The sequence below is a fragment of the Oncorhynchus kisutch genome, linkage group LG9 (genome assembly GCF_002021735.2).
Source record: "Oncorhynchus kisutch isolate 150728-3 linkage group LG9, Okis_V2, whole genome shotgun sequence".
NCBI lineage: Eukaryota > Metazoa > Chordata > Actinopteri > Salmoniformes > Salmonidae > Oncorhynchus > Oncorhynchus kisutch.
Genome location: NC_034182.2, coordinates 7,019,069 through 7,040,240, shown reverse-complemented (window position 1 = coordinate 7,040,240; position 21,172 = coordinate 7,019,069). Strand labels below are relative to the sequence as shown.

General features: G+C 41.7%; 1 protein-coding gene across 13 annotated transcripts in view; it reads left to right on the top strand.

The window, feature by feature from the left end:
* Positions 1 to 21,172, top strand: part of LOC109896697 (myotubularin-related protein 5-like) — a 76,823-nt gene that overhangs the window by 19,369 nt on the left and 36,282 nt on the right. For 9 of the 13 annotated variants that reach the window (XM_031831695.1, XM_031831693.1, XM_031831696.1 and 6 more), the window contains exons 2-6: positions 10,485 to 10,570; positions 11,266 to 11,403; positions 16,427 to 16,552; positions 16,786 to 16,896; positions 17,503 to 17,589. In XM_031831695.1, coding sequence (XP_031687555.1) covers positions 10,485 to 10,570; positions 11,266 to 11,403; positions 16,427 to 16,552; positions 16,786 to 16,896; positions 17,503 to 17,589 — 548 coding nt within the window. The remainder of the gene's footprint in view (positions 1 to 10,484; positions 10,571 to 11,265; positions 11,404 to 16,426; positions 16,553 to 16,785; positions 16,897 to 17,502; positions 17,590 to 21,172) is intronic. The other 4 variants (XM_031831703.1, XM_031831701.1, XM_031831698.1 and 1 more) reach the window with 1 other exon arrangement.

Below are 21,172 nucleotides of genomic sequence, written 5' to 3'. Positions count from 1 at the left end.
GACCATATTAATGACCTAAGGCTCTTTTTGTGTGTTATTATGTTATAACTAAGTCTATGATTTGATAGAGCAGTCTGACTGAGCGATGGTATGCACCAGCAGGCTCGTAAGCATTCATTCAAACAGCACTTTCGTGCGTTTTACCAGCAGCTCGTCACTGTGCTTCAAGCATTGAGCTGTTTATGACTTCAAGCCTATCAACTCCCGAGATTAGGCTGGTGTAACCGATGTGAAATGGCTAGCTAGTTAGTAGGGTGCGCGCTAATATCGTTTCAAACGTCACTCGCTCTGAGACTTGGAGTGGTTGTTCCCCTTGCTCTGCATGGGTAACGCTGCTTCGAGGGTGGCTGTTGTCAATGTGTTCCTGGTTCGAGCCCAGGTAGGGGCAAGGAGAGGGATGGAAGCTATACTGTTACACTGGCAATACTAAAGTGCCTATAAGAACACCCAATAGTCAAAGGTATATGAAATACAAATCGTATAGAGAGAAATTGTCCTATAATTCCTTTAATAACTACAACCTAAAACTTCTTACCTGGGAATATTGAAGACTCTTGTTAAAAGGAACCACCGGCTTTCATATGTTCTCATGTTCTGAGCAAGGAACTTAAACGTTAGCTTTTTTACATGGCACATATTGCACTTTTACTTTCTTCGCCAACACTTTGTTTTTGCATTATTTAAACCAAATTGAACATGCATCATTATTTATTTGAGGCTAAATTGATTTTATTGATGTATTATATTAAGTGTTTTATATATAAATATATATATTATATATATATTAAATGTATTATAAATAAATGTTTAAAAAAATTGTCCGATTTAATCGGTATCGGCTTTATACACGGTTTACAAAACATTATGAACACCTGTTCTTTCCATGACAGACTGACCAGGTAAAAGCTATGATCTCTTATTGATGTCACTTGTTAAATCTTCTTCAATCAGTTGAAATGAAGGGGAGGAGACAAGTTAAAGAATACTGTTTACGGCTTGAGACAATTGAGACATGGATTGTGTGTGTGTGTGTGTGCCATTCAGAGGGTGAATGGGTAAGACAAAACATTTGAAGTGCCTTTTGAACAGGGTATGGTAGTAGGTGTCAGGCGCACCGGTTTGTGCTAAGAACTGCAACACTGCTGGGTTTTTCATGCTCAACATTTTCCTGTGTGTGTCAAGAATGTCCTTTGGGTGGTGGACCACTCAGCCAACTTGACACAACTGTGGGAAGCATTGGGGTCAACATGGTCCAGCGCCCCTGTGGAACACTTTCGACTCCATACCCTGACTCCATTCGACTCCATACCCTGACTCCATACCCTGACAAATTGAGGCTGTTTTGAGGGGGGCGGGGGGCTCGATATTAGGTGTTCTTACTATTTTGTACACTGTATATATTGTGAATCACCCATATGTTTGAACAAAAATCAAGATATGATTTTTAGGCCATAATGCCCAGCCCTAGACTAGTTGCATTGCAAACACAGATGTGTGAACACTGGCCAGGCCACGTGCATGTAGCAACAGACAGGTACTGTCAAATATTCTACCTTAGACCGATTATTGGTCTCATAAGCTCTTACTGCACAGATTAACCCATTCAACATATACTACGTGCACTTACACACACAAAATGCATGAGGACTATATTCTGTGAGATAGACACACACACCTACCTGTGCTACGTGCTGAAGTTCTCAGAGCCAAACCGTAAGGAAGTTTTTATGAGCTCCTCTCTTCTGTCACAGTTTACAGTCCACCACTGAGGAGTACATGTAGAAAACACACCACCACCACCTGGCTGCCACTGAAACAATGCATTTCAATATCCACTCTAGCATACTACTTAAAATGAAGGAATGTATTTTACATGCACTTGTAAGTGGTATTCTAGTATGGATAATTTAGCCAGATGTACTATTGATAATCTACCACTAGCCATCCCGTCACTTTTTGTGAGTGGTGAATGAATGCGAGAGTACATGTAATATGAAAGGCTGACTGCCTGCATTTCTGCAGCTCTGTGTTTGACTGGTCAGTGTTTTTGACACCAGAAAGTTTTTAAAAAAGTGTTCAGGAATGAAGGACAGCTGGTCTACTGAACACAACCTACTGTCTCATGACTCCCACCTTCTCACGAGAAAGGGAGAGCGAGACTGGGATGGTAGCAAAGGTGAGATGAGTAAGAGGAGATGGGTGAAGGGGAGAAGGAGAGCGTGCAGAAGAGACGATGAGTAGGCTATTTCCTTCCCATCTGTGTGTTTCGTTTTGGGAGCTGCCTGCCTGCCCTATAGTTGTTGTTTGTATTATGACTGGGCTTAGCGGGCTCTTGGTTTTGTTCCCCGGGATAAAGAGCCTGAGACTTTTGTTATTCTCTCAGACTGATGCAGCATTCAACCACAAACTCTCTCTTCCTTCTTTACTTTGTGAATATTGTCTCTTTCAGTGATTGGTCTCATGCTGTGATATAAAGTGAATTCTGTGTGAAGACGACTGTCTGGACAGAGAAGCTCAAATGATGGTTAACAGAGTGATTTGTAGAGGTTACGTAAGAAGGCTTTTGTCATTCTGCTAAGACAAGCAGCACTGACATCTTGGCTGAAGTCTGAAGATAAATCATACTGTGTTCGGGAATAATCGCAAGGGCGTTGTGCCAAGAAAGTGTGCCTATTAGTGAGGCAGCCTGGAACAAGGCCAGTTCCTTCTGGGTCATGATCCCTCAAGGCCAGGTTTAAGGCTCGCACACGTTACACGAATGTGGATCCAGCGGTCGTCTGCCGATCGTTCAGCGTGCTTTGTTTTAGGGACCACCCACTTTAGATGTTTGTCTGCCGACATTCTTCATGTGAATCTACAGTACATGTGAAATCTGTGCACGCTCAATTTGCAAATTACATGCAGAGGTGAAGTACTCCCGGCCAGCAAATGCTGTTGATGTGTCTGAGCCCTTAGACTGAAAGTACCTCAACCACTGTGTCAACAATAATTGTGTCATGAAGTAACAGTTTGGCATCGATCTCATCTATTTCTTTACGACAGACTGACAGTAAAGTGGGGGGGATCAATAGTTACATATCATGATACTTTTTAGTTGAATTTATTGGCACCAAAGAAAATAAGTGATCAACAATACAGATAACAACAAATAAATAAATAAACTGTGTAGGTGTGGTTAGAAGCCCAAGGGCCTTATATACTGTAAAAACCACACCACAAACTATATACAATTCAAGTACAAAAATGGAAAAGGTTTGTTAAAACACATAACAAAACCCACTAATCGTAAATGTACAAATGAACTGATCAGAAATCACAACACATTATAAACAGTTTATGTTTTTTTTTTTTTATGTCTGTGTGAGAGTTGGGCTATATGGAGGAGATTACTGAGTAGTTTGGTTCATCGGGCTGACCCCCAGTCTTTCCTTGAAGTTATTGAGGGATGATGATGTTTTGGCAATGTGAAGATAAGAATGACAGAGTATGGTACCTCTGTATCTGATAGAGAATTGGCTATGTGAGGTGTGGCAGTTGGGAGGGTGAAGGTTATCGCAGTGTCTTGCTATATAGATAGATTTCAGAATTAACCCGGCAGAATCCATTGAAGGGTTTCAGTAAATTGTCTGGGAGGTATGAGTTTCTTAAATAAAGGTGCAAATCAAAGTTTATTTGTCACGTGCACTGAATACAACAGTGAAATGCTTACTTACAGGCTCAAACCAAAGGGCAAAAAAGGTATTAGGTGAATAATAGGTAGGTAAAGAAATAAAACAACAGTAAAGACAGGCTATAAAAGTAGCGAAGCTACATACAGACACCGGTTAGTCAGGCTGATTTGAGGTAGTATTTACATGTAGATAAGGTTAAAGTGACTATGCGTATATGATGAGCAGAGAGTAGCAGTAGCGTAAAAGAGGGGGTGGTGGGTGGGACACAATGCAGATAGCCCGGTTAGCCACTGTGCGTGGGCACTGGTTGGTCAACCCCGTGGATGGAGCCAGGTAATTAGAGGAGGTGGCTTGTCTTGGAAATGTATTTTCTATGATGAGTAATTTGTGTAGATAGGAGGCATATGTTCAGTCCCATGTGGCTCAGTTGGTAGAGCATTGTTCTTACAACGACAGGGTTGTGGGTTAGATTCCCACGGGGGTACCAGTACGGGGGAAAAAATGAAAATGTATCCACTCAATACTGCTCTGGATAAGAGCGTCTGCTAAAATATAAATACTAGGGATGCACTGATATTACATTTTTGGCCGATACCGATATCCAATATTTTCCATGCCAAAAAACGATACAGATAACCAATATACAATTTTTTTTGCTGCCTTTTTAAGAATTCTAGTGCAGTTAAATAGTTAACACACACACCGACGCAGTGGTCTAAGGCACTGCGTCTCAGTGCAAGAGGCGTCAATACAGTCCCTGGTTTGAATCAAGGCTGTATCACATCTGGCCGTGATTTGGAGTCCCATAGGGCGGCGCACAATTGGCCCAGCGTTGTCCGGGTTTGGTTGGGGTAGGCTGTCATTGTAAGAATTTGTTCTTTAACTGACTACTTAAATAAAGGTTACGCACATACACACACACACACACACACACACACGCCACCGACCAAAAAGTTATTTTGTTGAAATTTACATATGTCCCCATTACCAGTAAAACATAATCAAAACCTATTTCTTTCACTTACTTGCTGTACTGTTTTGTTCATTTATTCAGTCGTTTCATTCTCAACCAGGATTTCATCATACATGTCAAGCAGTGAAGTTTCAGCTCTGTCTGTCCGTGGCCTCACTTCCTCGGTGCGCACTGTCATTGTGTCCATTTCCATCTTTCCATCTTGTCCAGCGGTGTATGTACCATTTCACGTAAACCCTGTTTCTTTTCTGCATCGAAGTAGCATCATTTGTACCTAGCGTCGAGCATGGTGGCGACACAGTAAAGAGGCTTATCGAGAATGCCACCGAATCGCTCGTTCACAGCCTCGAGTAGTTTTGTAAGTTTTAACGCCACAGTCTGCGTTGGCAGTTTCATTGAGCAGGCATTTCAATGCCATGACAGAGGGTATCACGTCTGCTGCAGATGCAGTTGAGCTTATTTCTCGAGTCAGTTGTTTGAATGGAACTAGGAGTGTTCATGTTTCAAACATGTTCTCAAATGCCATTGAAATGGCAGCAGCGTTGAGAACCAGCACATTCTTGAGCGTGCAGTACGGCTTTCTTCAGTTCGAAATCAAAGCATTTTATTGGTCACATACACATGGTTAGCAGATGTTGTGAGTGTAGCGAAATGTTTATGCTTCTAGATCTGACAGTGCAGCAGTATCTAACAAGTAATATCAACATTTTCACAACAAAACCAAATGCACACAATCACACAATCCCAAAGGAATGGGATAAGAATATAGAAATATATGGATGAGCAAGTGACAGAGCGGCTAAGATGCAATAGTATAGAATACATAGTGTAGGATACAGTGTATACATGAGATGAGTAATGCCATATATGTAAACACTAAGTGGCATTATTAAAGTGACTAGTGTTCCATTTATTAAAGTGACCAATGATATCAAGTCTCTAATTAAGCAGCCACCTCCTCTGTGCTGTTTAACAATCTGATGGCCTTGAGAAATAAGCTGTTTTTCAATCTCTCTGTCCCAGGTTTGATGCACCTGTACTGACTTCGCCTTCTGGATGGTAGGCAGTGGCTCGGGTGGTTTGTCCTTAATTATCTTTTTGACCTTCCTGTGACATCAGGTGCTGTAGGTGTCCTGGAGGGCAGGTAGCTTGCCCCCTGTGATGCGTTGTGCAGAACACACCACCCTCTGGAGAGCCATGCGGTTGAGGGCGATGCAGTTGCCGTACCAGGCGGTGATACAGCCCGACAGGATCCTCTCAATTGTGCACCTGTAAAAGTTAGTGAGGGTTTTCGGTGACAAGCCACATTTTTTTTTCAGCCTCCTGAGTTTGAACAGGCACTATTTCAGTTTGTTGGTGATATGTACATAGAGGAACTTAAAACCTTCTACCTTCTATACTGCTGTCCCGTCGATGTGGATAGGGGGGTGCTCCCTTTGCTGTTTCCTGAAGTCCACGATCATCTCTTTTGTTTTGCTGACATTGAGTGAGGTTATTTTCCTGACACCACACTCCGAGAGCCCTCACCACCTCCCTGTAGACTGTCTCGTCGTTGTTGGTAATCAGGCCTACCACTCTTGTGTTGTCTGCAAACTTGATGATTGAGTTGGAAGTGTGCATGCCATGCAGTCGTGGGTGAACAGGGAGTACAGGAGGGGGCTGAGAAAGCACCCTTGTGGGGTCCTAGTGTTGAGGAGGGGAGATGTTGTTTCCTACCTTCACCACCTGAGGGTGGCCTGTCAGGAAGTCCAGGACCCAATTGAACAGGGCGGGTTTGAGACCCAGGGTCACAAACGGGGCGGTAGTCATTTAGTTCAGTTACCTTTGTTCCTGTTCCCAAGAAAGCAATGGTGGTCATCTTGAAGAATGTGGGGACAGCGTCCTGGGATAGGGATTGATTGAATATGTCCGTAACACACCAGCCAGCTGGTCTACACATGCGCTGAGGACACAGCTAGGGATGCCTTCTGGGCCGGCAGCCTTGTGAGGATTAACACGTTTAAATATTTTACTCACGTCGGCCACAGGGAAGGAGAGCCCAGAATCTTTGGTAGTGGGCTGCGTCAGTGGCACTGTATCAGCCTCAAAGCGTGCAAAGAAGGTGTTTAGTTTGTCTGGAAGCAAGATGTTGACGTCTGCGACAGGGCTGGTTTTCTGTTTGTAACCCGTGATTGTCTGTAGACCCTGCCACATACATCTCGTGTTTGAGCTGTTGATTGCGACTCGACCGTGTCTCTATACTGACACTTTGGTTGTTTTGATTGCCTTACGGATGGAATAACTACACTGTTTGTATTCGGCCATATTCCCAGTTGCCTTGCCATGATTAAATGTGGTGGAACGTACTTTCAGTTTAGTTCGAATGCTGCCATCCATCCATGGTTTCTGGGTAGGGAAGGTTTTAATAGTCAGTGGGTACAACATCTTCTATACGTTTCCTTAGTTAGAGTAGCAATGGTGGAGCGTGTTACTCACCCATGTACTGCATTCGATATGCTGATAGACTTTAGGTAGCCTTGTTCTCAAATTAGCTTTGTTAAAATGCTTTAGGGGGATATACATGGCTGTGACAATAACCTAGGAGAGTTCTCTTGGGAGATAATACGGTCGGCATTTGATTGTGAGGAATTCTAGGTCAGGTGAACAAAGGGACCTGAGTTCCTGTATGTTGTTACATGTTGGAATCAGTTCAAATACCCTGGGAGGTGCATGATCCGCTTTGGGAATGTCGTATTCCTGGTCGTAGTGCTGGTAAGTTGATGTCTCTGATATCCAATAGTTCTTCCCGGCTGTATGTTGGGAAGTATTTCTTAACAATGTAAGAAATAATACATAAACAAAATACTGCACAGTTTCCTACAGACTAGAACTGAAGCAGCCATCTCTATTGGTGCCAAATCCTTGTCGACCCACTGTGCTGTCAGACTCGCTGGTCCAAATGTCAGTCGTGACTCTAATAGCAGTGGATGTGTGTTTTAACAATACTGTGTAACTCCGGTAGGGCAACATCTGAAGAATTGTGTGTACCGGGGGTGGATCGAGCAGTCGGCGAAAGCCAACATCATCTACGACAGAGCACGGTTGATTGTCATGGGCAATGAATTCCATTATCTTGGCGTTAATGGATTTCGCCTTTTGAGTTGTCTTGCTGAAATATTCTTACTCTTTCAAATGACTGCTCGACTTGAACTTGTTTAGTTGTTGGAAGTGTACGCTTAGTATTTTTCTGCTTTTGTTCTGCGTAGCGCTGTATATTTTTTGGGCATCATTACGTCATCTACTTACGTTATATAATAAAGGTGAAAAAGATATAGGTATGCACGTCAGCTTTGACATCGGTTTTGTACATCGGAGTTAAACTAGACATCGGGCCGATGCCGACGTTGGCATTTTTATCTAATATCAGCCTATTCCAATACGCTCACCGATTTTATGTTGTGCATCCCTATTAAATACTGGCCCAGACAATATTACAGTAATTGAGATCTGGGTAAATTAATCTATAGTAAAGAGGTAGGAAGCAATTCTGATGATACCAACAGATTTCATCACTTTGCTGTAGACAAATGTAATATGATCTTTCCAGGTCAACTTTTCATCTAGTGGATGTAACTTATTCCATTTCATTCCCACCAATTGCGATTTTGGCTTTTTAAAATTATTGTATACATTTTTTTATACAATATTTCTTATTCTTAATAGTGAATACTATAAAGTTCTATTTTTATTTTATTTTTACATTTAAAGATAAACAAATTATCTGGAACCATTCATGAAATGTTGCCGTGTCTGAGTTGGCTTCATGAACTATTGAATCAAAATTCTTATGTGATAAAATCAAATTGGTATCACCAGTGAAGAGCATGGGAAGTATGGTACAGGACACATCAGCAAGGCCATGAATATAGATTAGGAATAAGAAAGGTCCAATTTTCAAACCCTGTGGGACACCACAGGATATCTTGGCCCTGGTAGATGCACAGCCATTTGCGTAAACAAATTATTTTCGATCATAAACATAACTATACATCCAATTATATGTATAATCATGAAAAACATAATGCAATTTAGGAAGTAATATTTCATGATCAACCATGTCAAACGCTTTGGCTAAATCTAGAAAGATGACGAGCCTATTAATTGTTAAGGGCTGTAAATATTTTATCCACAAGATGCAGAAGAGACATATCGTTGGAGTAGTTTTTACGATCCTCATATAGAATAGTGTTGATTTTAAATGTTTCAACATTCTCTTATATACCAATTTTTCTAGAATTTTGGGTGATAATTTGTAAAAGATCTTGGATCCCCAGATTTATAGAGTGGGTTAACTTTGCCAATTATCACATCTTTAGGAACCACACCAGTTTGCGTAGATTTGGTGAAGGTATTCGTTGGAGCCGCAGTGATCAAGGAAGACATGGATTTCATCAGAGGCACCCACATTCACAAAGTGATTAAATTAACATGAAATACCATCAGGATCACTATATGTCTTATTTCCAACTATACATTTAGATGGGATAGTTGTCGATGACTTTTTCTTATTCAACAGTTTATTGATGATTTTCCAAGTTTACTTAATATTATTGAAGGATTCTTGGAATTTGTTAGTAAAATATATATTTTGGGGGGGTATCTAAAGTAGGTGAGTAAATTTGTTAATATACTTTTTGTAATTTGCAGGATTCAGGGGAGAGGGATTTGTGGGGGACTTTTTATTCAACTTGTTGTTTTTTTAACTGAGGATTTTTTGAGACCGGTTGTAAACCAAGGTTTCCAGAACCCTTCTGCTGCTCTCTTACGTGGTTTAACTAAGGGAAAGCAGTGGTGAAATGAAAGATGTGAGAAAAGTCTGGAAAGCAGATTCCACATCGGCCTGATTTATAAACATTTTCCTATGAGATATCATCAATCAACATCTTAAAGCGCTCACAATTACTTGAGTTAAACATTCTACATGTAATGCTTCTAATCATTCCCATCTGTTCATTTCCAGTTGCCAACGAGAAGTGGAAAATTGGAAAGTGGTCAGAAATATCAGTATGAAATATACCTGTATTAGCTACTTCTGGTACATTTCAGGAAATTTAAATCTGAATCAACAATCATATTTCCCATTCGCTTCATTAATATCTAATGGGTTAAGGATCATGTTATCAGGGTTGATATCCTGCCCAACTAGGAGAGAGACAGAAGTGCATGTCTCATGTCCAATACAACCATACATTTGTGTTAGTTTTATCAATAGGGGTGCACTTCCTTTGGAATGCACATGACACAGTCCACATAACACCACTAAAGACTTCAGAGGGTTATGACATTTAGAGCATTGTGTGTGTTTGGTCATGAGGTTAGCTGAAACACATGAACAAAGTTGTGTGTGTGCGCGTGCGTCAAATCAGTGGACTATAGCTGACTCGAAGTATCAACTTGTAAAAATGAGCGTTATAGCGCTAATCGGCTGTAGCTGCGCTAGGGTACAGCTTATATTTTTCTAAATTTTTTTAAACATATTTTTTTAAACAGTGAGTTAACATATTTTCAGCACTTTAGTTTCCAACTCATTTTCTCATGTTCTCTCTTGTCTCTGTGCAGCAATATAGTGAGAAATATGTTTGGAACATGAAATCGCAGTATTGAATTGCAATACATATAGAATCATGAGAATCGCAATACATATCGTACCGGCACCTAAGTATTGTAATAATATCGTATGGTGAGGTCCCTTGTAATCCCCAGCCATACAGTAGTGGACTAAGCCCTGACAGATAACTTGGCTCTCTGATCAAGAGTTCTGACCTGACCTTTGTCACCCTCTTTTCACTCTCTTTCTCCAGGGGGCAGTGAGGGCCAAGGTCACATTCTCCAGCGCTTTCCTGAGAAAGACTGGGAGGACAATCCCTTTCCACAAGGCATCGAACTGGTATGTAACTAACATTACTCGCACACAAACAAATGCACAATAGCCTACATATTTACCCGATGCTACATGCATCATCCGTAACCTGAAGAAAGGTTGCATCATGAAGGGATCAACATCACCCTGAATAATTTACTGTTAATGTATATTTAATGTCTCCCAAATAACCCTTATTCCAGTATTGATTACCTCATTATTGTCTCGTGTTTTTTGCCCGAGTCAGTATTTTGAAGAATTCCTAAGTGTTCATTATGTTTTACAAGATGAATGCCTACAGAACAATGGTTATTCCTTGGTTTGCTTCTAGCCTATTTCTCACCCCGATCCAAAATAAGGGTGTAAGGTTAATCATTTCTGACACATGGAAAGTTTTCTTAACTTGGTGTAGCCTAGTGGTGGAAAGGAACCTAATGATAGGCTAGAGATCAGAGGTGAGTCACAGAGATGCAGAGTAGGGACATGTGACATACCACACTGGGATACGGCCCACTAATACTGTATGTTCCTCTCCTGTCATCGCTCTCTCTCTCGTGCTTCCTCATCTATCTCTCCCTCCTCTCCTTCTATCCCTTTCACCTCATTCCCTTTTCCCTCCTTCTTCCCTTCTTTCTCAACCCCTGCGCCCATTGACTCATTTTCTGTCGATCTCACCCTCTCCCTCCTCCTCCTCTTTCTCCCCATCTCCTTTTCTCTCTCAGTTCTGTCAGCCCAACGGATGGCAGTTAGTTCCAGAGAGGGAGCGTCCGTCGTTCTTTGTGTCGGTTCTGACCGATATCAACTCAGAGCGTCACTACTGTGCCTGTTTCACGTTCTGGGAGGGCCTGGACAACCCACAGGTGAGAGACTAGAGGAGAAAGAGAAGATTCCCCCTAGCCACACTACTCCTCACACACTGAGCCAATGTCATTATGAACCAATAACAGTATCCTTATAGCTGTACTAGAGGTTGACCGATTATGATTTTTCAATGTCGATTTATTGGAGGCCCCAAAAAAAGCCGATACCGATTAAATCGGTCTATTTTTATTTATTTATTTATTTATTTATTTGTAATAATGACAATTACAACAATACTGAATGAACACTTATTTTAACTTAATATAATACATCAATACAATCAATTTAGCTGTTCAATTTGGTTTAAATAATGCAAAAACAAAGTGTTGAAGTAAAAGTGCAATATGTGCCATGTAAGAAAGCTAACGTTTAAGTTCCTTGCTCAGAACATGAGAACATATGAAAGCTGGTGGTTCCCTTTTAACAGGAGTCTTCAATATTCCCAGGTTTATAGGACTATTTCTCTCTATACCATTTGTATTTCATTAACCTTTGACTATTGGATGTTCTTATAGGAACTTTAGTATTGTCAGTGTAACAGTATAGCTTCCGTACCTCTCCTTGCTCCTACCTGGGCTCGAACCAGGAACACAACGACAACAGCCACCCTCAAAGCAGCGTTACCCATGCAGAGATAGGGGAACAACCACTCCAAGTCTCAGAGCGAGTGACGTTTGAAACGCTATTAGCGCGCACCCCGCTAACTAGCTAGCCATTTCACATCACATTGTTACACCAGCCTAATCTCGGGAGTTGATAGGCTTGAAGTCATAAACAGCAGAGCTGCTGGCAAAACTCACGAAAGTGCTGTTTGAATGAATGCTTATGAGCCTGCTGGTGCCTACCATCGCTCAGTCAGACTGTTCTATCAAATCATAGACTTAATTATAACATAACAACACACAGAAATACGAGCCGTAGGTCATTAATATGGTCGAATCCGGAAACTATCATCTCGAAAACAAGACGTTTATTCTTTCAGTGAAATACGGAACCGTTCTGTATTTTATCGGGTGGCATCCATCAGTTTAAATATTCCTGTTACATTGCACAACCTTCAATGTTATGTCATAATTACGTAAAATTCTGGCAAATTAGTTTGCAATGAGCCAGGCGGCCCAAACTGTTGCATATACCCTGACTCTGCGTGCAATGAGCGCAAGAGAAGTGACACAATTTCACCTGGTTAATATGGCCTGCTAACCTGGATTTCTTTTAGCTAAATATGCAGGTTTAAAAATATGTACTTCTGTGTTTTGATTTTAAGAAAGGCATTGGTGTTTATGGTTAGGTACATGTTGGAGCAACGACAGTCCTTTTTCGCGAATGCGCACTGCATCGATTATATGCAACGCAGTACACACTAGATAAACTAGTAATATCATCCATGTGTAGTTATAACTAGTGATTATGATTAAGTTTAATGCTAGCTAGCAACTTACCGTGGTTTCTTACTGCATTCGCGTAACAGGCGGTCTCCTCGTGAGGCAGGTGGTTAGAGCGTTGGACTAGTTAACCGTAAGGTTGCAAGATTGAATCACCGAGTTGACAAGGTAAAAATATGTCGTTCTGCCCCTGAACAAGGCAGTTAACCCACTGTTCCTAGGCCGTCATTGAAAATAAGAATGTCTACTTAACCTCTAGCGTCGAGCAATCCCGTATCCGGGAGCGTAATTATAGCCTCAAGCTCATTACCATAACGCAACGTTAACTATTCATGAAAATCGCAAATGAAATGAAATAAATATATTAGCTCTCAAGCTTAGCCTTTTGTTAACAACACTGTCATCTCAGATTTTCAAAATATGCTTTTCAACCATAGCTACACAAGCATTTGTGTAAGAGTATTAATAGCTAGCATATCATTAAGCCTAGCATTCAGCAGGCAACATTTTCACAAAAACTAGAAAAGCATTCAAATAAAATAATTTACCTTTGAAGAACTTCGGATGTTTTCAATGAGGAGACTCTCAGTTAGATAGCAAATGTTCAGTTTTTCCAAAAAGATTATTTGTGTAGGAGAAATTGCTCTGTTTTGTTCATCACGTTTGGCTAAGAAAAAAGCCTGAAAATTCAGTCATTACAACGCCAAACTTTTTTCCAAATTAACTCCATAATATCGACAGACACATGGCAAACGTTGTTTAGAATCAATCCTCAAGGTGTTTTTCACCTATCTATTCGATGATAAATCATTCGTGGCAGTTTGGTTTCTCCTCTGAATCAAATGGAAAATTGCACGTAGCTGGAGATTACGCAATAATTTCGACGGAGGACACCAAGCGGGCACCTGGTAAATGTAGTCTCTTATGGTCAATCTTCCAATGATATGCCTACAAATACGTCACAATGCTGCAGACACCTTGGGGAAGCGACAGAAAGTGTAGGCTCATTCCTGGCGCATTCACAGCCATATAAGGAGACATTGGAACACAGCGCCTTCAGAATCTGGGGCATTTCCTGTTTGAAATGTAATCTTGGTTTCGCCTGTAGCGTCAGTTCTGTGGCACTCACAGATAATATCTTTGCAGTTTTGGAAACATCAGTGTTTTCTTTCCAAAGCTGTCAATTATATGCATAGTCGAGCATCTTTTCGGAAAAAGTTTTTTTTATCCAAAAATTAAAAGAGCGCCCCCTATATCGAAGAAGTTATCTTCTTATGGCTGGGGGGCAGTATTGCGTAGTTGGATGAATAAGTTGCCCAAAGTAATCGGCCTGCTCCTCAGTCTGTTGCTAATATATGCATAGTATTATGAGTATTGGATAGAAAACACTCTAACGTTTCTAAAACTGTTTGAATGATGTCTGTGAGTATAACAGAACTCATATGGCAGGCAAAATCCTGAGGAGAAATCAAAACAGGAAGTGAGAAATCTGAGCTTTGTATGTATTCACCACAGTCCCCAATGAAATGCCCCTGATATATTAATGATGTTGCACTGCGTAGGGGTTCCACTAGATATCAATCATCTATAGAAATTTGAATGAGACCTCTGCTGTGCTGTGTGAGTGAATGAGAGCAGAATCTATCAGGTGTCTGGCAGTCAGCCATTTTCTGATCACGCGCATTCCTCGTGGTATCCACTTGCGTTCCATTGCTCATGAAGACACAAAGGAATAATCTGGGTTGGAACTTTATTGAAGCTATATGTTAAAAACATCCTAATGATTGATTGTGGACCTGGGATTCCTGGAGTGCTTTCTGATGTAGATCATCAAAGGTAAGGGAATATTTACCATGTCATTTCTTGTTTATGTTGACGTCAACATGGCGGCTATTGCGACATTCTTCTGAGCCCCGTCTCAGATTTTTGCATGGTTTGCTTATTCCGTAAAGTTTTTTGAAGTCAGACAGAGGTTGCATTAAGGAGAGGTATATCTATAATTACATGTGTATAACTTGTATTATCATCTACATTTATGATGAGTATTTCTGTTGAATGATGTGTCTCCTGACCACTCCTGACACTGACCACAGTGTCTCCTGACCCCTCCTGTCTCAGCCTCCAGTATTTATGCTGCAGTAGTTTATGTGTCGCGGGGCTGGGGTCAGTTTGTTATATCTGGAGTACTTCTCCTGTCCTATTCGGTGTCCTGTGTGAATCTAAGTGTGTGTTCTCTAATTCTCTCCTTCTCTCTTTCTTTCTCTCTCTCGGAGGACCTGAGCCCTAGGACCATGCCCCAGGACTACCTGACATGATGACTCCTTGCTGTCCCCAGTCCACCTGGCCATGCTGCTGTTCCAGTTTCAACTGACCTGAGCCCTAGGACCATGCCCCAGGACTACCTGACATGATGACTCCTTGCTGTCCCCAGTCCACCTGGCCATGCTGCTGCTCCAGTTTCAACTTCCACCTGACTGTGCTGCTGCTCCAGTTTCAACTGTTCTGCCTTATTATTATTCGACCATGCTGGTCATTTATGAACATTTGAACATCTTGGCCATGTTCTGTTATAATCTCCACCCGGCACAGCCAGAAGAGGACTGGCCACCCCACATAGCCTGGTTCCTCTCTAGGTTTCTTCCTAGGTATTGGCCTTTCTAGGGAGTTTTTCCTAGCCACCGTGCTTCTACACCTGCATTGCTTGCTGTTTGGGGTTTTAGGCTGGGTTTCTGTACAGCACTTTGAGATATCAGCTGATGTACGAAGGGCTATATAAATAAATTTGATTTGATTTTGATTTGATGTGGCTATGCAAAATCACTGGATGTTTTTGGAACTAGTGAATGCAACGCGCCAATGTAAACTCATATTTTGATAAATATGAACTTTATCAAACAAAACATACATGTATTGTGTGACATGAAATCCTATGAGTGTCATCTGATGAAGATCATCAAAGGTTAGTGATTTAATTTTATCTCTTTGTGCTTTTTGAAACTCCTCTCTTTGACTGGAAAAAAAATGGCTGTGTTTTTCTATGGCTATGTGGTGACCTAACACAATTGTTTGTGGTGCTTTTGCTGTAAAGCATATTTGAAATCGGACACTGTGGTGAGATTCACAACAAAATTTGCTTTAAAATGGTATGAGATACATGTATGTTTGGGGAATTTTAATTGAGATTTTAGATGTTTTTAAAATTGGTGCCCTGCACTTTCACTGGCTGTTGTCATATCGCTCCCGTCAATGGGATTTTAGCCATAAGTTAACTGACTTGCCTAGTTAAATAAAGATTAAATAAAGGTGTTAAAAAATAAAAAAATAAAAAAACTGCGTCCAAAATTAACGATTTCCGATTGTTATGAAAACTTGAAATCTGCCATTCCGATTAATCGGTCGACCTCTAAGCTGTACTGTATAGCAAGTGTTTATCCCTACATTTTACGCTGGCAACAAAGTTGTGGAAATAAGACGATCTGATCATATGAGAAACCGATAACAATTTATAAATGTTCCAAGCAGTACTTGACGTCCTGATATTACATTTGATCTTTAATGATACATCTATAGAACATTTGCACAGGGTAGGCTACGTTCTGTACACTGTATGATATTCTGTGTCTTTCTGTGTGTGTAGCTACAGAAAGCTGAGGCCAGTGAGGTGGATGAGGACGAAGTCCCAGGGCTGGTCCAGCCGGCCCAGGTCTTTGCCCCCAAGAGCCTGGTGCTGGTGTCCCGTCTGGACCACACAGAGGTTTTCAGGGTACAACGCACCTCAAAACAATACTGCATGTCCCTGTCCGATACTCCCATTGCACTTCTCATCTCTGTTTCTTGTTACAACGAAGTGTGTTTGAGACAAATCTAGGCTTGATTTGGCTGTATTTTGCTTTAAGGAGTAGATGTGTTATTTTCCACACAAACCTCATTTGTCATTTCACTACAAGTCAAGGAAAGGTTGTTCTTGTCTTCTGACTGGGTGCCTCCCCTGTGCAGAACTGTTTGGGGCTCATCTACACCGTGCACGTGGACAGCCTCAGTGTTCCCTTGGAAACAGTGATCGGAAACCTCCTCACCTGCGTCATCCCCGTTGCTGGTGGTTCTCAGGTAAACACACCTCCTGCATGCATACTGACTTGTACGTATTCTCCTGAGCAGTGCAACACTCCAATCCAGCTAGCCTATTAGCTTGTTAGCCCCATCCAACCTGCTAGCATATTAGCTTAGCATATTGGCCGATGCCGACTGCTAGCACATTAGCTTAATCAACCGGTTAGCGTTGTAGCTTAGCATTAGCGGGTGTGCTATGCTAACCCACAGTGCCGAGTCAATTTCGGGTCCTCGGCACAGGCCATCCTTGTGGTAATGGCTTGAGCGGAATTAGTGGAATGGTATCAAATACATCAAACACATGGTTTCCATGTGTCTGATGCCATTCCATTTGCGCCGTTCCAGCCATTATTATGAGCCGTCCTACCCTCAGCAGCCTCCACTTCTACACACTATGTATAGGAATATCTACTTAGCGCTTGTATTCCCCCTATGTGCACAATTTAAACGTACTGTTTGTCTCAAACTAATTCAAGGATGCTACAGTGTAACATACAGTACTACTACTATATTGGGCCTATACGTACATTTCTGTACATTTTGTTCCCTTGTGTAACATGCCATTGAACTCCGCTGTACATTGGTTCCTCCTGTGTGTTACAGATAAATGAGTCCCCAGTATGTAGTTTAAATCTTTCGGTTCCTCAGGCCCTAGCCTGTGACTGGCTACTGGGCTGCTTTCAGGACCAGGTAACATCACCTTCCGGCAGCTTCTTACCAATCCGCTTGCCTCATTGTGATTTTTTTTAGCTATTTAGATAAACATGACGATTCTAAAAAGTATGTTTTGTATTTCCTGTAATCATCTCAAACCATGCTGATTAATATTCACTCAGTGGTTTGCACTAATCTGCTTTTGTGGGTTTTGTGGCCTAACGATGCTGCATATTCCATGCTACATTAACCTGTCAGTCATTTTGATCATTTTTGAGACCTTTTTAAAATCAATGAACTGTTTTGATTCTATGTGCCGTTGTTTGTCGTGGATCGATCTGACGTGTTCGCCATTGTTGATCTGTTATAGAAGTGTGTAGACTTTTCACTTGATGAGGAACACACATTGGTTCTCTGAGGGTGACCATATGGGGCACCAGATGGCCTCATAGCAGGCAGTGCTGTGGTCTGAATGAGAGAGTGGACTAAACAGCATTAACACAGACACGCGCAGATCTTGCAAACAAAAACAAACATACTTGACTTACACACACTCAGAGACCTTCATGCATTGGATAGTATAGCACAGAGCGTTCTGTAATAAACTCAGCAAAAAAGAAACGTCCCTTTTTCAGGACCCTGTCTTTCAAAAATAATTCGTAAAAATCCAAACAACTTCAGAGATCTTCATTGTAAAGGGTTTAAACACTGTTTCCCATGCTTGTTCAATGAACCATAAACAATTAATGAACATGCACAGGTGGAAAGGTCGTTAAGACACTAACAGCTTACAGATGGTAGGAAATTAAGGTCACAGTTATGAAAACTTAGGACACTAAAGAGGCCTTTCTACTGACTCTGAAAAACAACAAAAGAAAGCTGCCCCTGCTCATCTGCGTGAACCTGCCTTAGGCATGCTGCAAGGAGGCATGAGGACTGCAGGGCAATAAATTGCAATGTCCATACTGTGAGACGCCTAAGACAGCGCTACAGGTAGACAGGACGGACAGCTGATAGTCCTTGCAGTGGCAGACCACGTGTAACAACACCTGCACAGGATCGGTACATCCGAACATCACACCTGCGGGACAGGTACAGGATGGCAACAACAACTACCCCAGTTACACCAGGAATGCACAATCCCTCCATCAGTGCTCAGACTGTCCGCAATAGTTTGAGAGAGGCTGTACTGATAGCTTGTAGGCAGGTCCTCACCAGACATCACCGGCAACAACATTGCCTATGGTCACAAACCCACCGTCGCTGTACCAGACAGGACTGGCAAAATGTGCTCTTAACTGACGAGTCACGGTTTTGTCTCACCAGGGGTGATGGTCGGATTCATGTTTATCGTTGAAGGAATGAGCGTTACAACGAGGCCTGTACTCTGGAGCGGGATTGATGTGGAGGGTCCATCATGGTCTAGGGCGGTGTGTCACAGCATCATCGGACTGAGCTCGTTGTCATTGCAGGCAATCTCAACGCTGTGTGTTACAATGAAGACATCCTCCCCCCTCATGTGGTACCCTTCCTGCAGGCTCATCCTGACATGCCCCTCCAACATGACAATGCCACCAGCCATACTGCTTGTTCTGTGTGTGATTTCCTGCAAGACAGGAATGTCAGTGTTCTGCCATGGCCAGCGAAGAGCCCGGATCTCAATCCCATTGAGCACGTCTGGGACCTGTTGGATCGGAGGGTGAGGGCTTGGGACATTCCCCCCAGAAATGTCCGGGAACTTGCAGGTGCCTTGGTGGAAGAGTGGGGTAACATCTCACAGCAAGAACTCGCAAATCTGGTGCAGTCCGTGAGGAGGAGATGCACTGCAGTACTTAATGCAGCTGGTGGCCACACCAGATAATGACTGTTTACTATTGATTTTGACCTCCCCCTTTGTTTGGGAAACATTATTCAATTTCTGCTAGTCACATGTCTATAGAACTTGTTCAGTTTATGTCTGTTGTTGAATCTTATGTTCATACAAATATTTACACATGTTAAGTTTGCTGAATATAAACGCAGTTGACAGTGAGAGGACGTTCCTTTTTTTTGGAGTTTATAACAGTACATGAAAAGCTATGGTAGGTGTTTGTTACGGTGTAATAGCAGGTTTGATACTATCAAATGTCAAACTTCTAATCACACATGTCTTTTTATTAGACTCAGGTCTGGACTTGCTAGGACTCTCCCCAGTCATGCCACATCAACCACTGTCATCCCAACATGCATTGCAACATATCCACTTTACTACTGGAACTGGCAATCATCTCAACTGTCAGATACGCACTCCTGGCATACAGAGTAGCAACCTTTAGCCCCAATACTGTACACTGGAATATATATGAGTCTGATGGAACCTGCCTGAATGTTTGTGTGTGCGCACATCTGCCCGTCTGTATGAGTGATTGATTGAATAGATAATTGTAAATGACTGTCTGTCTAGTCTCTACAATGTCTTCCCATGAACCAGCCCAAGGACGTTCTGTCAATGGGCCAAGCTCCATAAATAACTTAATTTCCTGAAATAGTAACTGTAAAACATTAACTAAGCAAATTTCCCTTTTTAAATTAACTTTACTGAAAATTGTCAATGTTACACAAGTTTAACATTTCAGTCCTCAGTTATTTCATCCCATGGTCATGAACACATCGTCTGACTAATTCACATGTTGGATGTACAGTTGAAGTCGGAGGTTTACATACACCTTAGCCAAATACATTTAAACTCAGTTTTTCACAATTCCTGACATTTAATCCTAGTAAAAAATCCCTGTTTTAGGTCAGTTAGGATGACCACTTTATTTTAAGCAAGTGACATGTCAGAATAATAGTAGAGTGATTTATTTCAGCTTTTATGTTTTCATCACATTCCCAGTGGGTCAGAAGTTTACATACACTCAATTAGTATTTGGTAGCGTTGCCTTTAAATTGTTTACCTTGGGTCAAACATTTCGGGTAGCCTTCCACAAGCTTCCCACAATTGTGGCCCATTCCTCCTGACAGAGCAGGTGTAACTGAGTCAGGTTTGTAGGCCTCCTTGCTCGCACATGCTTTTTCAGTTCTGCCCACAAATTTTGTATAGGATTGAGGTCAGGGCTTTGTGATGGCCACTCCAATACCTTGATTTTGTTGTCCTTAAGCCATTTTGCCACAAGTTTGGAAGTATTCTTGGGGTCATTGTCCAGTTGGAAAACCCATTTGCGACCAAGCTTTAGCTTCCTGACGGATGTCTTGAGATGTTGCTTTGAAATATCCACATAATTTTCCTGCCTCATGAAACCATCTATTTTGTGAAGTGCACCAGTCCCTCCTGCAGCAAAGCACACCCACAACATGATGCTTCCACCTGCGTGCTTCACGGTTGGGATGGTGTTCTTCGGCTTGCAAGCCTCCCCCTTTTTCCTTCAAACATAACGATGGTCATTATGTCCAAACCATTCTATTTTCGTCAGACCAAAAGACATTTCTCCAAAAAGTTGGAAACTGTAGTTTGGCTTTTTATGGCAGTTTTGGAGCAGTGGCTTCTTCCTTCCTTAGCGGCCTTTCAGGTTATGTCGATATAGGACTTGTTTTTACTGTAGATATAGATATTTTTGTACCTGTTTCCTCCAGCATCTTC